We start from the raw sequence: 15,785 nt of genomic DNA, 5'->3' as shown, positions 1-15,785 counted from the left end.
CAAACATAAACTTGCCACTCCGAGAAAGGAAATGAGCAGCAAGAAGGAAGATACAGTAAGTGGCCGGCCAACGCTATGCCAATGACATGCACTCGCTTCCTGCTGGGTTGCCTGAGTCTTATTAAAATCCCGCTCTTGTGCCCTGACAGATGCGCTTTTTCACGACCTAAAGGTGAGAGCAATTAAAAGCTTTTTAAAGAATCCTCACAGTAACTAGCAACCCTTACTTACACACTGCCACCAACCTCAGTGCTAAAACATAAAACGAATTGTTAGTCATGCCATTTGTCTTCACGGCTTTGCGTACGGAAAAAAAAAAAAAAACAAGACAAAGGCTTGTGTTTTGACAAGTGTGTGCAGTCTATAACGATATAATCTAATGAGTTTATTTGGAAGGCTAGAATGTAATTCTCGTGGCACATGCAAGGCATGCATGCACAAGGCATGACCAAGGCAGAAGATGTGCAAGTTGTGTCTGTGTTGTTGAAACAAACACATCCAAATCTATGAAAACCTTCTCTGACCTTTTCCACTGACAGCAGTGTAGGCCACCCAATAATTAGTCCATTTACGGCAGAAAGAGTAACCATATCCAAATGTGTGTGTGTGCGTGTGTGTAATTTAAGTCTCAAATATTTTGTGCCCAGTGTTTGAGCTTGCCCCCCCCAAGTTCCAAGCCCCTTACAGTAGGCAAAGCTTCATGGTGAGAAACAAAGAAATGACTTCTACCATCAATTAATCCACTTTAAAAAAATAAAAGCTTTGAACATTGAATCCCGAAATGAGAATGTGCCATGAGAGGAAAAGGGAAGTAAAAAAAAAAAAAGATGGCTTGTTTCAATGGAGCAAGAAGGAAGATGTGACTGGCCTCTCACTCGACTGATTACAGACGGAGAGGACTCAGTGGAGTTCTTCAGCAAGTTCCCGCCACCTCCATGTCGAGTGTGCCTGATGCGCTCTCCCCTCCATTACAGGCCGCAGTCCACAGCCGTCACACACAGAATAACAAGCAATCATCCTACCTTTAACTCTTCAATTCTCTCCTGCAGATGGCCGACCGACCGACCGACCGACTCCAAACAACGTGACATTTTCTGGCCCTTTAACCGGAGCCCTGTACTTCATGTAAAGTAATACCTAGGATGTGGCTACTGTCAGGAAAGTCTGTTAATTAAAGTATCTGTTACAGTGCATGCAAGTAAACAAGCATCTGACAACGAACCTCGATTAATGATTCTGTTTTACAGGAGAGAAAAATATATCTTAAATAATATCTTCTCTTCTAAATCAAAGGTGTCCGCACCCGACAGAAGTATCATGACTCATTCACTTGCCTTCATATGCAGTGGATAGTTTTTAGCAAGCTTAGCCACGAGCTAAAGTCGAGGGGATATATACGTATGTCATAAATTCCGGGACTGATGTCACAAATTATACCTTGAAGGTGTGCCAGAAAATAAATCGGCGCATCTATAAGTTGTCTCAGTCGGTTACTGATGTGGCTGCGTCACCATGACAACGCCCTGAGCATCCATTGTGACACTAACTCAACATATCAGATCACATATTTGGTCAAAAAGTCACATAAGAAGCACAAGAAGTTAGATCTGGTCCCAAAACAAGTGCTTGGGTTTCCTTCCATGTTTCATAAACATGGTCAATTTGTTAACTCAAGTCCTCAAATTCACCCTCGGATTAAATGTGAATGTAAATCGTTTTCTACGTGTGCTGACGGCCGGTCCATGGTGTCGCATTTTTATCCAGTGTTGTGAAGAATCCTCCAAGGTCTGGTGAGTCACTCTGCCTGTCACGGACTCCGTTGTGCCTCCACTCACTGGGGGCAGGAAGGCCGGGGCGGCGCTTCATTGACATCTGACTGACAGGAGGCTTGGAAGGCTAGGGAGCCAGAGTCACGGCAGCCAAAGCACTTTAGCCATTTGCGGGTGTGGGCATATTGCACGCTGCAGAGCAATGAAACTGGCAAGCTAAATGTAAATCTGGCGATTCCTTATAATTCTTCCATTTCATTGATTCGTTCAAACCACTTTTAGGATGGAGCTCGGCCATCATCTCAACTCTGCACTCCAAAAGCCCATTAGTGTTTTGACTATAGACTGAGAACCAATCTCGCTGGGTGTGTGCAGCAGAGTGTTAGTTTTTGACTGAACCTAATCACAAAGCTATTATCTAGGAAAGTCAAATTACATCAACTGGAGAAAACCATTCACGTGTCCTTAGGGCCAAAAGCCTTATTCACAGAAATGGAGAATAAAAATGATGAAGGAGGCGGCAATACCGAAGCCTTTCTTTCGGACAGAAGCATGATTTATTTTTAGTGTCACATTTGAACTTTGGCCACTTGAAAATAATTGCATCATGCGTAGATGGGGAGAAGCATGCTGTGTGTGTGTGTGTGCGTGTGTGTGTGTGTGTGCGTGTGTGTGTGCGTGTGTGTGTGTATCCACTACTACTACTATGCTCTAGCTTGAAATCAGTGTTATAAAAGACTGTGATAAAAAAAAATATATATTATTTCATGTGGTAAATAATGAATGCCAAGTCCCACCACAAAAGCACACCTGGCATAAATGTGTGAGAAAGTTATGAAAGTTTTGGAGCCATCTCTCGCAATTTTAAAGCAGATGGCCCTTGAGAAAGTAACTGAGACATGTTCTGTGTGGTAGGAAGAAAATTCACCTTGCATGCAGAGTAGGAACATTTCTATGTATGTATTAGTGAATAATTATGAGAATCAAAATGATGGGATGCTTGACGCCAAAGAATTCCAGTGCTTGCAAATGAATAGCAACAATATGGAACTCTGACCAGAAGGTTTTGCAGACAACAAACAGACTTGATCTGATTTTATTGTCATTCATTAGTTTGATTTTTATGCTATTTGCTTTGAAGAAAAATGACCTCATGAGCTGCTTTTTCATCTATCTAACTTCAAGCTCTGTTCAATTCTCCATTTTGGAGGTAAACAAAAGTCAAGCCAACAAAAACTGTCCCCCTGTGCCCTTTCAAAATTCCCCAAACATGGCAGAGACACTTTGAATCTTCATCCTTGTTTGTGGCCAATTCAATTGGTGCGACTGATGAGCCCGTCAGTGCTGCTCTTTACTGTAAACGACTGCTTGGTCATCCCGGGAGAGTAAAGATTTATCGGATCCTACCGTCCGTGATACAATACGAGTTCAATCCAGATGGAAAGTCGACAGCTTGGGAATAACAAATGTTGCCAAAGACAAAGCTGTAGAACGATAGTCTTGAGCAAAGGCTTTTTGTTTGCTTTCAGGTCTGCCAATGTTATTAGCACCGATACAGGAATGAGCACTATTGTTTTCTGGCGACGATTGTTTTCTTGTGAGTACGACCACCTGCCATGGATGGAATCCTTTGTGGTCTCGCTGAGAGCCAAGATGGTCTTTCCAAGTATGACAAAGCAATCTGAATATTATATTTTAACACTATTCACCAATCGTGGGCACATTTTTGCTTCATCTTGATTTTTGGATACGTTTCTTTTTTTATTCAGGCATTTTTGACCTAGCGGACAGTTTTGACTCCAACCTTCTTCAGAACTCTTAAGCCCTTATCTCACTGATTAGGCCTGAATGTTGATTTTTCGTCAGGGTTCGTTCAAGGGTGCAAGCAGTCGCAAAAACATTCACCAACGTCTCATAATATGTGTTCATTGTCTGTGGTTCTTTTCTATTTCATGCATCAATTTGTGCTCTGCCACCTTTTAAGCGGCAAAGAGACATGCCCATGCACCACTTGGCTTTTTTAAACTCTTAAGAGGGTGGCCATTAGGAGCTCGAATCAAAGACTTCCTTGATTGTGTCTCTCACAAGCAGAGTGTGACTAGCTATTTATGATCTGTATGGAGAATCACTCCTGATTCTGATTCCATGATCCTTTTTGATTGACGGGCTTGATGAACTACACGTTCCCCACTCACCGACGAAGATGTAAAAAAGGAAGGTCTTAAATTGAGCTCGTTTTTTTTCTTTCAGTTTCTCAGGCTGGTAAACACTCTCTGCAGCGTGTTAAAGTGTGAGTCACTTTTATTTTGACTTTGCGGCGACTTTATGGTGTCACTCAAGCTCTGCTTCTGTGATCCCACCAGCAGGCCATTGTCAGCACGGAGGACGTAGCTGCCGTGTCACTTGTCTCATCTGTCTTCTTGCCGTGTGTTTGCCCTCTTTGTACAAGCCTCTGCTGTCACCGTCGGAGACTTTGACCGTGTAGCGTATCAATGGAGTTCATCTGTCACAAGTCTTATTTCTGCAGGAAACTTTTGACAACCTTTCACTCATGATTGTGTATTTGTATATACAGAAATGTATATAAAAAAAATTTGAAAAGCTTATCTGACTTCCAAGATCGAAAAGGCCATACTGGCATGGTGAGAACATGCAAACTCCACAAAGGAGGTGTGAGGTGAGGTTCCAAGCCAGAAATTGGTGTCGCTCCAAGATAAGGAACTCGGAAGAGGTGGTATTCTTTTCTCTCCACTAGTTTTTGACAGGTATTCTCTACATACAGCACCTCCGTACTTTATATCATTGGAAGAAAGTCTGTTCCAACTCAGAGCCCGGTTGGAAGAGGAGAGAAGGATTAGGCGGCACAATCAACCAACACTCTGGGCATTCTATCCATGGCATTTCAGTGCCTCATAATCCCACCACCCCCTGATACTGACACATAATTCCTAATTTGCACATATTTGAGTGAACACCGCATCAAGCTGAACACAGTCTTCTGCTGCTATTTGCATTATGCCCCGTTTGACTGCCTGAATTTTCAATGGCTCCATTCGTCGATGCCCCCTTAAGGACACACACTTGCGCACGGCTTGATGACATCAACGGGGACCAACGGGACCAAAAGAAGACTCGAGCGTGAGTGTGACGTGGACAGAGAGCATCCGGTATAAAGCACGAGCGCAATGTTGCGTGCTCACTCAAAGTTGGCCATATACGGCTCAGCGAGCACCACTGTTGGAAGCTGCCAGCAAGCATCATCCACCTTTGCAACTGACCACTTCAAAGGCACTGAGGTGAAGTCAGGTGAGCTTCCGTTTCCCCAACAGGTAATATCCTATTTCTGGACAAAAACATTTTTTTATATTCCCAGTGGAAGATCTTTGAACAACTTGCTATCTTGCCTCGACTATGCAGTAACAGGCATCCAAGTGAGACACCATGAAGTCGACATGCCTGTTCTTCCTGACTTCCTTCCTGATCTGCAACTTGATGATGGCGTGCAGAGCACAGAGCATCTCTGCCGAGGAGGACCCGGACCCGAGGACCATGGACGACCTCCTCCTACACAGAGCTGAGAGCCTCCTGCTGCGTTCCATCCTGAGAAAGATGCAAGCAGAAGACGACAATAACGGTGAGCTAACCATAAAACACAATAGAATAGAATAGAAATATTAAAGTGGAATATGCTTAAGAAATATAAAAATATGATTAACCTAGCTATAAATGTGGATCCAATTCTAATAATAATTGGTGCTGACGGAAAAGAGAATATTATACTTGTCTTCCATCCACAGTTATATTGTTTTGAACAGCATAAAAGTATTAATCTGATATCATACATCTTTGAACATGTCATCAAATTGTAAGCGATTTATCTTGCAACCTTTAAATGACAGTCTCCCCTGTTAAAAGGTAAATTACGCACAAAACGCGCAATTACGCACGACCCAGCTAGACCGAAAAGTGACTCCAATTTTCCTCCTCCAGGTGGTCTCTCCTCTCAGCCAGCGTGGCTCACAAAGCGGCAACATCCGGGCAAGAGGTACAGCGAGGATGTGGACGAAGAGGCTGACGTTGGTGATGAAGAGTATTCGGATGTTGAAAGGAGACAGCACCCCGGAAAGCGCTTCACGACTCATGGCCGCCTTTCGGACGCTCCCGTGATAGTCGTCCAAGGTGAACTTTCCAAACGGCAGCACCCGGGCAAGCGCTACGTGGTGATCCCGAGGAGCCGGCGGCAGCATCCCGGCAAGCGGCAGCCGGACGAGGAGGATGACGACGCCGAGGAGGAGGTTCACCTCCCGGAGTTGCACAGGCGCCAGCATCCCGGCAAACGCTTTTTGGATCATCCAGGATTGGCCACGATCAGTCCTTGTGAAGACCTCTCGGACTCTGTGAGATGTGCCAAGGCCAACCTGTTGCTCGACTTTTTAGACGACATCAGCGATATGAAACATGCCGAGGAGAAGAGACAACACCCAGGCAAAAGGTTTGCTCCCGAGGATGGACAGTAGATTCGTTATAGTTCCATATGCTGTATTGTCAATTAAACATTGTGTAGACCTACAAACTAACAATTAAAATGTACTAAAAATCTACCACTTTTCTTCTTCTGGTTGTTTTTGACGTACACATTGAATGTATTTATTTAATGTACTGTAGTCATCATGTTGCGTAATTGTACGAACTATAAATTGAGGAGCCAGTGGTGGATGCGTGATTATTCGTTTGGTGTTGCTGCCACCATCAATTAAATGGACAGCAAATATTAGCACTGTGCCAACGTAATTGGTCCAAATTGACGATAGTGACCACATTGAAATTTATGCCAAGGACAAGCCTTTGCTAATCGTTATTGATTTTCTGTCACGTGAGTAATATGAAATATAACGCAAATATAATTTGTCCGAGTTTATTTGACCTGCAATGTCCACGTATGCGTGTTTTAAGTTGAATTCGATATTTACCAATGTTCTGTTAAAACAATAAACACGTTGAATGCAGCAAGCTTGTCAATGTTTCACAAACCTGCAAGTCAGTCAATTTTATGTGAAAGTGTGACACTGCATGAGAAAAAAACATTGAGAGCATTTTGCGCACATGGGGAGTGTCGCATAACGTCGTTCCACCTCCAGCCTGGGAATCAGCGACGCAGATCAATATGCAAATGAGCCATCGGACGGTGAAGACGACGCAAGTACACTCCGCTGGGTCAAAAATAAAAAATAAATTGGACCGACCCAGATGTTGCACAAACCAACCCCCAAAAATATATTTTTGTATATTTTGCAAAACAACCCTGGGTAGGTCCAATTTTTAACCCAACAATTTTAAGGATAGCTTACCTGCATGCACACATGTTTCCTGTTGAGGAATGCACAGAATATTTCAGTAGAACTTTTCCCATTATAAATGCTATGTTTCTATTGAAGCTATCTCCAAGAATATTCAAAATGAAATGCTTTTAATGCTGCTTGTTGTCATCTAGCGTGGCATCATACAGCATGTCAACAAATCAAGGTTTCTTTGAGCATCTTAAAAAGATCAACACCACAAATGTCATAATTTTGTTTTCTCTTTCTTTCTTTTGGGGGGAGGGTAGGGGCGGCCTGTTTAAAGCTCTGTCTCACTGAAGAATACCAGTGAAAGTGATGACAGCCATAGAAGACGGACAGCGACGGCAATGGCGTGCTGGGCAATTGGAAGATCCGGGATTTTTCCTGCAAATAAAATGCCTTGCAAGTTTGCAAGTAGATACAAAACTTGCATGATGCTGTGCATCAGCCAATTAATTTAATAGCTCTCAATCCAAATAGATATGAGGTTAAATTCCTCTGAACTAAGGTCAACTTTCATTGTCAAGCGACCCATTAAAGTCACACTGTGAGATTTCAAGATGATCAATTTCTTTCTACAGAGTGGAAAGCTCTGCTCATGCTGAGCATCAAAAATTTTCATAGCCTCTGCAACTTCTTCTCCACGGAAATCTTTAGTAAAAGGCGAAAGATTGGTTCGGTATGATGAAAGCAAAGAGGATTTACTAAGCTGCTGTCGAAACGGGCTACTCAATTACTGTCGTACCATTTTAACAGACGGTCTCACCAGACCCAAACATGCCACCCATTTCTTTCTAATGCAATCAGCAAGGTCATGACATTTTCTTTTACTGGCCTCAGTTGCACACATGTAAATGAGGGATTATTTGTGCACAGCACTTGGTTATCAAGGAGGAAATACCAGAGAAAAGCAATTAGAGCTATTCAAAATCTAGAAAAATTGGAAGAAAAATTCTAGATTTTTTTTTTTTTACAACATCTGTACTTAATATCTCAGGCAATATATTTTACTCTGTGAATGCTAATTTCTTCAGAGAAATGGTGACATTACATGAGGAAGTTTTAAACGCCCTCAAAAAGTGGATTTGATTTTGCCGCTTTGGTCGGCGTTTGTGATTTGTCCCTGCTGACTATCCGTACTGACCTCCTGACCTGTGTGTCACATGACCAGGCAGGCTGGAGGCTCGCTTCAGGCCATCGGATGTTGTCCAGATGTCAAACACTTGTCCGCTTGAAATGTAAGTATGGAACAGCACCTAGTGACGAAGACTGCTGTGGTAGTGAGGCGACGACGTCGTTCGCTTTTTCTTCTGCGAGGGCGAGGAGCTAAAGTAGCCGCGTTTAGCATCCCCAAGCTAGCGTTGCTGCAGCTACACAACCAACATCGCCAACATTTTCGACTAAATATTAATGCGGCCGTGTCGTTTACCTTGGGTCAGCCCAGTTTTGGTTGCAATAGAATGAGATTATTAGACGACGGGCTCATTGTTTGAGCGAAGTTGTTTCACTCGGTTTTAGTATCATAATTAGCTAAATTGTTTCATGCTAAAATAATTTAGCCTGAAAAAAGCATTACATAAGCATTTTAGTAGTGACATCAAGAGCAGTTTGATTGGTTAAAATCAAAAAAGTTTACTGAATGAAGCGCAGTTGTTTTTTTGTGAAACAAAACAAAGTATGTGACCCAAGACATGGGCAATCCTTGGAAAAGACTGCAGACATGAAAAGAAACTGTTGTACTTTGTCAGAAAAAAATAGTATAAATAGCATTAATAACATGTAGTACGTACTAATTTCACTGTAGTTGTGTTACATCATGTCAATGGGTTTAAACCAACCTCATGCAATTGCCAAAACCTTCAGCAGTCAGTCTCCACCCAAGGGCATGTAATATTATAAACGATCAGTGATCACTAGATCAAAACCATTGTTCTGAAAAAGTTAAATCTAGGGCTTTTCTCCAATGACATCATCAACGGCAATTCCTCTATCCCCAAATTGCCCAATTGCCAGCGAAATAGATAACATAAAAGCAAAAAAAAAAAGACTTCTACACACTGACCTTGTCTTTTTGCTTAAATGGCAGGCTGAAGGAGGAACAAACATGGCCCGCTTTCCTCTCGCCGGTGGCGTGACCCGAGGATCGGTGCCGGAACCCTTCCGTCATGGCCGCTAGCTCCTACCCGAGCCCTTTTGAGGAGGCGGCGGGCGAGGTGAAGGAGGGCTTCCTTTGCCCGCTTTGCCTCAAGGACCTGCAGTCCTTCTACCAACTCCAAGAGCACTACGAAGATGAGCATTCTGGAGAGGAGCGCCACGTTAGAGGACAACTGAAAAGTAAGTCACGAGGGTCTCGGCCCAGCCCGACCCCCGTGTGAAGTTAATTTCCCAACAAATTATGTCATCAAATAAATAAAAATGATTTAAAAAAAAAAAAAAAGGGTTACCTTTTTCAAAATTCCGCATACGTGTAGGTTTGGTCCAGAAGGCAAAGAAAGCCAAAGACAAGCTGTTGAAGAAGGATGGCGACGACCGAGGGGACGCTGGCAGTTATGAGTCCTTCTACTACGGTGGAGTGGATCCGTACATGTGGGAGCCTCAGGAGCTGGGTGAGACTGCAAACGTGTGCGATGAAAGCGCACGCTGACCACAACTGACAGAAAATCTGTCTTGCAGGAGCAACAAGAAATCACTTGGACATGTTCAAGAAGCAACGCGCCGCCAGGATAGATCACTACGTCATCGAAGTCAACAAGCTTATCATCAGGCTGGAAAAGGTGTGTCCAACTCATCGCATAACAACTATTTGCATCGTCGTCACTATCGGCGCTGAAAAAGTCAAATGTCCTTTCAGCTCACGTCCTTCGACAGGACCAACTCGGACGCGGCCAAAATCCGAGGTTTGTGCAAAATGGCGAGCTCGTTGCGTGCTGGAATGTTTACGCGCCTGATATACGTCCTCCTTCCCAGCCATCGAGAAGTCGGTGGTGTCTTGGGTGAACGACTCCGATGTCCCGTTCTGTCCCGACTGCGGCAGCAAGTTCAACATTCGCAACCGACGGCACCACTGTCGACTCTGCGGCTCCATCATGTGCAGGAAGTGCATGGACTTTGTCCCCTTGCCTCTTGCTCGTATGTATCTCACTGACATGACCTGACTGGTCACTCCATTAGTACAGCTTCAATGGCTTATAGCTGTGCTGCATGAGTAGCTTAAGATTCTTGGTGGAGTTGTAAATTTAAAAAAAAAATGTCATGAGATGTACACTATGCGATTTTGTCTTTTTTCGTGTGTTCATGAACTGACAGAGAAGCTCATCAATGGCACACGTGAAGCTCTGAGTGTCCCTGGCGTCGGGCGCGCTCAGTCCCAGTCGCCCAGCGGGATGGGCTCCAGGAGAGGCAGCATGAGCAGCCTGAGCAGCATCACGTCCATGCTGGACGACAAGGACGACGAGAAGATTCGCTGCTGTTGCCACTGCATGGAAACGCTCTTGAAGAGACAGCACAAGTTGGACGAGAAAGATTTTGTGCCTGATATAGTTAAGCTTTACGAGGTTCGTTCAACCTTTGCTTATCAAACTGGGGTCTGCAAGCCATCACTTGGAATGCTGCAAAAACAATTGGCATAAACGACGGGCTTGTCACTTTCTTTTTGGGAATTTCAAGTGTTTTTGAAATGGTCACTAGAGGGGGTAGTAATGTTACCAAATAGTTGTCTTTCTGTTAGAGGCTGAGGGCGTGCATGGACAAGGTGGACGAGAAGGCCCCAGAATACATCCGAATGGCCGAATCGCTCAAGTAAGTCCGTTGAGGCACGTTTCCTTTTTTAGCAGATGCCCTTGACATTTCACCATGCTGCGACATGAGCTTGATTCTTTGATTTCGACCGCATTCTTTCTCAGCGCCGGAGAGACGACCTACAATCTCGAAACAGCGGGGGGGCTTCGACTGGAAGTACAGAAATACTACGAATTGATTGATGCTCTCAGGTAAGTGGCTGTCCTCCATTTGAAAATGGAAGTCTTCTCCAGTATCAACGCGACTGACCCTCTTTGCTCTTTTGTCAGCAAGAAGATTCTGACTTTGGGAATGAAAGATGAGCCGCCGCCGCATCCAAAGACACTGCAACTGCAGAAGATGGTGCGCTATTCAGCCACGCTGTTTGTCCAGGTGAATGGCAGCCTCGGAGCTCATGTTCTCGGGAACAAAATTGTCATTTTTACAGGGATAAAGTTGTGACATTATAAAAGGAATATTTTTATCATGTCAGACCTTTTTAATTGGAAGGAGCAGGAATGAGTCATTGGTTTCTTCTGTTTGCTTCATTGGCAAGAAAATTCAAGCATGTGTTCCGTCTCGGCCGTAGGAGAAGCTGCTCGGCCTCATGTCCTTGCCAACCAAGCAGAAGTATGAAGAGCTGAAAGAAAAGAGAAAACAAGAACAAGAGAAGAAACTCCAACAAGAGAGGCTGGTGAGATGCCGGAACCACACGGCTTCCCTTTTTAAAAAGAGATGATCATTTTTTGTTGAGTTTCAAGTTTCCCACTTCACAGGCAGCCCAGGAGGTCCTGAAGAGGAGGCAGGAGTTGGAGAGGAACCGTCCGCCCGCCGATATCAACGGAGAGCAGCCGCAGGCCCCCCGGGCAACTCGCCTGACCAAAGCCGGGGGCTGGTTGCCCTCCTCTGACCCGGGCCACCCGCGCAGCACGTTGGAAGACCCCCTGCTGCAGCAGATTGACAACATCCGCTCGTTCCTCCGGCAAGCGCGTGAGGCACACAGGACGGACGAGGTGGCCATGCTGGAGGAGAACCTGCGTCAGCTGCAGGACGAATACGACCAGCAGCAGACCAGCCTGGCCATTGCGCTCTCTCAGAAGCTGGCCGACGAGGAGAACCTGCAGCGGGGCGAACTGCGCCGCCTGGAGGCCTGGGAGAGGGAGGAGAGCCAACGTACGCTTCCCGCCTGCGAGACCTCTCTAGCTCTCGGCGTTCCCGCAGCCCCTTCTCAGGATTTAAGCCCAAGAGATGAATGTTCCGCCCCAAAGCAGAACGAGGAGTCCCCTCCAAGACTAAGAAGCTTAGGTGGCCAGGTTACGCCCCCGAGCGGAGACGGACATAGCAACCCGTTCCTTGAAGAAGGCTCGACTCCCATCGAGGAGGACCCGTCCAATCCCTTCTGCGAGGACATCAAGAGGGAGCGCGGGAAAGTGACCAACGGAAAGGAAGAATACAACCCTTTTGATGAGGAGGAGGAGGAGGAGGACGACGCACGGGCTGACCATGTTCCCAGCAATCCCTTTGAGGAGCAGGAAGACAAGGAGAAGGGTGATGACAACGCAGACAGCGGCAACCCCTTCTCAGACACCTCAAACGCCGGCTCCTCCACCAATCCCTTCGACTGCGACGACGACAACTTGGACTTGATCGAGGAAGAGCTGCTGCTGCAGCAGATCGACAACATCAGGGCCTACATCTTCGACGCCAAGCTCAGCGGTCGGCTGGATGAAGTGGAGCTGCTGTCGGAGAACCTGAGAGAGCTACAGCGCGCCCTACAGGAGCAGAAGAGAAGCGAGCGTTGAAGTCACCAGTCGGGCAAAGGAAGCGCTTCGAGCGTGCAAACGCCAGATCCTGAACGTCCATCTTAAGCGCCATGTACTCTGATTTTCTTTGCACAATTAGAATCTACTCATGTTTTTTTGCTACTACTTGAAATATGTACATTTCTTGCACACTAATAGGACAACGCCAGTATGTGTTTCTCCTCTGCCTGCTAGTACTTTTTTCATCACTAGTAATTGGTTTCTCTACAAGTATGCCAAAAGTCCAACGTTACTACTCAAACACAGTTCAGAATCATCAGTTGTTCTCTCAGTGCACTGCGTTGTCTTACTGGAGAGGACACAAAGCGTACTAGTACATGGACCTTAAGCTTGAGATCTAAGTGCTAAGCGCTGCCTATTAAGCCCAACGTGGCAGTAGTCGTCCCAAAAATATTATGAATAACACGCAGCGCTTCGACTTGTCTGCTCAGTCAATTATTTGTAGTTTGAAGGTGGAAAAGATTGACCACGCATGCCAAGAAGCGACGCACTTCCACCTGCTGCCGCATCTTTGCTATGCGTGAGAGGAAAAAGGCCTCGCAGGCAGCACGCAGGAGGACGCATTCATGGGAAAAGAGGTTCGCTAAATTGTTCTGCTACTGATATTTGAGCAAGTGAAGCATCAGCCACCAGCGTGTGATTGGCTCTGCAATCTTTACAGAAAGGTGTCAAAACCTGTTGCAAGCCAACGGGGAGGGAAAAGCATACACATTTGAACTCTATTATGGCCACTACAAGTTGATATTTGGATTCAGTATTGTATCACGTTTCATCCGAATGAGCATTCCTTTTGGACACCTAAAGATGCTAAATGAGAAGTTTAGATGGAGTGTGGAGGGGTCAATACCACTATGACATGCCTTTTGATGGCCTCATTGCAATTGGTAAACTCGGAGCCGCCAAATGTTTGCACGCATGCCATTGTGATGACAAAATCTTCAAAAAGGTTTCCTCTATTTGAATTTTTTTTTTTTCTCATTGGAGATGTCATTTTGACCTGCTGTGTGTGTGCGTATCATGTATTTAAAAGATTCTCAGTCGCAAACAGCCTAAAAGGCACCTTATGCTGATATTGACTCATGGACTGAGCTGTGTAAACGTCTCCCAGTGTATGTGGTGTTCAGTGATGACGTTCCTCCCTCCAGCTCAGCATCGGCGCGTGAGGACTTGCTGCTTTTCACATCTGCCGCATGCACGCAAAATGAATGCCAGCAAGTATTAACACTCACTAAATGTTTTATAGCCCTGCGATTAACTTTCTTCACATGCTAACACTTGTGTCGATTTTACAGTTTGATATATTGCATAATGACATTTTGGACAGTTTATTAACATCCAAGCACAAGTAAACAAGTCAAATGTTGATTTCACGTGTGTGTGATCATTATTTTGTTCTACACGGTGTGTCAGAAAAGATGCATTTCAAATCCAGTCGGGCCTCTCTCTGTCTTTAGGTTTTGAAATATCCATTCTGCAGGAAGTCCTGTATTGATGAGGGTCACACTCGTATGTCCTTGCATCTTTCCGGATTCTTCAACGTCAAATACAAACGCTTCACATATTTGTGACAAGGAAAAGTCTGCTCTTCTTCTCCATCATTTACCGTAATTTTCGGACTATAAGTCGCGGTTTTTTTTCATAGTTTGGGTGGGGGGGCGACTTATACTCAGGAGCGATTTATATACATATATATGGGTTTTTTTCACTTTTTTGGGCATTTTATGGCTGGTGCGACTTATACTCCGGTGCGACTTATAGTCCGAAAATTACGGTACTCCTGTGCCGCTCTCATCTGGGCACGATACTTGCCCGTCATCTCTTTGGGCAGTGGCGTGGTGCTGGGACAGGGCACCTGACCTTCCACCTCACAGATGCACTCCCGCAGACAGTACTTCTTTGGGCCAAAATTGGCAGGGTTGGAAGCCTGCATCTTTGCTTGTGCCTCTGCCTCCAACATCGTCCTGGGAAGCAAACAAGGTCACCTGTGCGTAGCCCTTCATCGCTAATGCGCTATCCAAACAAATTGGATGTATGTAAATTCAATGACACAATCAAAAGGTACCAAAGAACAACAGAAGGGAGGCACACGAAAACAAAACCATGTTATGAGATGTGACATCGAGGCAAGTTATCATTACAGCTTTTGCTTGCGACTTACTCGGATTTGCCCAAAATGGTCCTGATGTGTTTTGCAATGTCTTTGTGGTCCTTGTCCTCCACGTCCACCAGCACCTGTTCGCCATCATCTAGACCAGAGACACCAATTAGCTTGGCTCTCATAAAAAATACAGCTATGTTTACCAACCATTGGGCTGTGAAAGACCATCAACTATCTCCAATTTTCTTATTCATATGGCTGTACCTCTGCGAGCCACGTGCAATGAAAGGCAGAACCATAACATTAGATAGCAAAAATCAAAGCATTCACTTTTTGGGCCATTTTAGTTTGATGGTGTGCTGTGACATTTTTTTGCTAAGGTCAAGCATATTACTTGGCTCAATAAGTTGGCAAACACAGTACTAGCTGTCAGACATGAGACAAGACTACAAACCCAAATAAAATCTCAAAAATGGCGACGGCGTCATGTTTTTGAACATCATTATTTGAAGCCACGGGTTTTTGTACTGAATTTGAGGAATGTTGAAGAACACGAATTTCCTGCGGAGCAAAAAATAAAACAAGAGGTGTGGGTATCGACAGGTTTATGTCTAAGTATTCATGTGCATTTGTTTTCATTAGACCTGACCTTGCTCCGTCGCTGAGCTCTCCCTGCGTGTTGTAATTTACCGTCATGATCTTCACTCGGTTTTTAAAGATTATGTCGCCTTTCTGGAGATACTGCAGCGTCCTCCTAATTGGGAATCTTCCTTTCATAGGCATTTTAACACCTTCTGCAACAAACTACCATTTGAAGCTGGCTGGCTCACTAACGCTGCGTGCACGAGAATAATCGGCGCGTTTTGATGACGTAGTCTGCGCAATTGTCAAGAGGTTGTCGCCATCTTATACCGGGAGTCCCGCAACGGTTCCGCCCCATCACTTCCGGCATGAGCACCATGCAAAATAATAAAATCAC

General features: G+C 45.0%; 3 protein-coding genes, 1 long non-coding RNA gene and 1 other non-coding gene across 7 annotated transcripts; 2 read left to right on the top strand and 3 right to left on the bottom strand.

The window, feature by feature from the left end:
• Positions 1 to 4,514: 4,514 nt before the first annotated feature.
• On the bottom strand, positions 4,515 to 9,306 carry LOC119136694. The gene is made up of 2 exons (XR_005100791.1): positions 9,171 to 9,306; positions 4,515 to 5,369 (listed from the first exon to the last, which is right to left on the bottom strand). It is a non-coding gene; the product is annotated as an uncharacterized LOC119136694 (long non-coding RNA).
• On the top strand, positions 4,983 to 6,775 carry trh (thyrotropin-releasing hormone). 2 transcript variants are annotated; one of them, XM_037275324.1, is made up of 3 exons: positions 4,983 to 5,075; positions 5,193 to 5,403; positions 5,760 to 6,775. In XM_037275324.1, the coding sequence occupies exons 2-3, from the start codon at positions 5,211 to 5,213 to the stop codon at positions 6,284 to 6,286; spliced, it is 720 nt and encodes a 239-aa protein (XP_037131219.1). In that variant the 5' UTR covers positions 4,983 to 5,075; positions 5,193 to 5,210; the 3' UTR covers positions 6,287 to 6,775. The 2 variants fall into 2 exon arrangements, with proteins under 2 accessions (XP_037131219.1, XP_037131210.1); XM_037275315.1 differs by having other exon boundaries at positions 4,988 to 5,098.
• LOC119119843 lies at positions 7,697 to 7,809 on the bottom strand. The gene has a single exon (XR_005097405.1). It is a non-coding gene; the product is annotated as a U5 spliceosomal RNA (small nuclear RNA).
• Positions 9,235 to 14,067, top strand: LOC119136679 (rabenosyn-5). Its single transcript, XM_037275300.1, has 11 exons — positions 9,235 to 9,442; positions 9,580 to 9,714; positions 9,782 to 9,882; positions 9,960 to 10,005; positions 10,076 to 10,237; positions 10,415 to 10,662; positions 10,836 to 10,906; positions 11,011 to 11,097; positions 11,176 to 11,278; positions 11,475 to 11,579; positions 11,662 to 14,067. Exons 1-11 carry the CDS (start codon positions 9,274 to 9,276, stop codon positions 12,685 to 12,687), a joined length of 2,253 nt encoding a protein of 750 aa, XP_037131195.1. The 5' UTR covers positions 9,235 to 9,273; the 3' UTR covers positions 12,688 to 14,067.
• On the bottom strand, positions 14,018 to 15,696 carry mrps25 (mitochondrial ribosomal protein S25). 2 transcript variants are annotated; one of them, XM_037275348.1, is made up of 5 exons: positions 15,456 to 15,696; positions 15,261 to 15,367; positions 14,867 to 14,954; positions 14,481 to 14,669; positions 14,018 to 14,298 (listed from the first exon to the last, which is right to left on the bottom strand). In XM_037275348.1, coding segments are annotated over exons 1-5 (519 nt in total). In that variant the 5' UTR covers positions 15,590 to 15,696; the 3' UTR covers positions 14,018 to 14,297. The 2 variants fall into 2 exon arrangements, with proteins under 2 accessions (XP_037131243.1, XP_037131233.1); XM_037275338.1 differs by having other exon boundaries at positions 14,018 to 14,311; positions 14,484 to 14,669.
• Between the last annotated feature and the right edge of the window lie 89 nt (positions 15,697 to 15,785).

The sequence above is a fragment of the Syngnathus acus genome, chromosome 2 (genome assembly GCF_901709675.1).
Source record: "Syngnathus acus chromosome 2, fSynAcu1.2, whole genome shotgun sequence".
In the NCBI taxonomy this organism is placed as follows: Eukaryota; Metazoa; Chordata; class Actinopteri; order Syngnathiformes; family Syngnathidae; genus Syngnathus; species Syngnathus acus.
The sequence above is the reverse complement of the archived record's forward strand: the minus strand, read 5'-3'. Positions and strand labels throughout refer to the sequence as shown.

What these genes read in the sequence shown, in the direction of transcription:
- trh (XM_037275324.1), top strand. Translation starts at nt 5,211, where the DNA reads ATGAAGTCGACATGCCTGTTCTTCCTGACTTCCTTCCTGATCTGCAAC. An exon ending in AGCAGAAGACGACAATAACG is followed by an intron (nt 5,404 to 5,759) that starts GTGAGCTAACCA and finishes TTCCTCCTCCAG; the next exon opens with GTGGTCTCTCCTCTCAGCCA.
- mrps25 (XM_037275348.1), bottom strand. Translation starts at nt 15,589, where the DNA reads ATGCCTATGAAAGGAAGATTCCCAATTAGGAGGACGCTGCAGTATCTC. An exon ending in GAGCTCAGCGACGGAGCAAG is followed by an intron (nt 15,368 to 15,455) that starts GTCAGGTCTAAT and finishes TTTGCTCCGCAG; the next exon opens with GAAATTCGTGTTCTTCAACA. An exon ending in ACCATTTTGGGCAAATCCGA is followed by an intron (nt 14,670 to 14,866) that starts GTAAGTCGCAAG and finishes TTTGCTTCCCAG; the next exon opens with GACGATGTTGGAGGCAGAGG.
- LOC119136679 (XM_037275300.1), top strand. Translation starts at nt 9,274, where the DNA reads ATGGCCGCTAGCTCCTACCCGAGCCCTTTTGAGGAGGCGGCGGGCGAG. An exon ending in GTGGGAGCCTCAGGAGCTGG is followed by an intron (nt 9,715 to 9,781) that starts GTGAGACTGCAA and finishes TCTGTCTTGCAG; the next exon opens with GAGCAACAAGAAATCACTTG. An exon ending in GGACGCGGCCAAAATCCGAG is followed by an intron (nt 10,006 to 10,075) that starts GTTTGTGCAAAA and finishes CCTCCTTCCCAG; the next exon opens with CCATCGAGAAGTCGGTGGTG.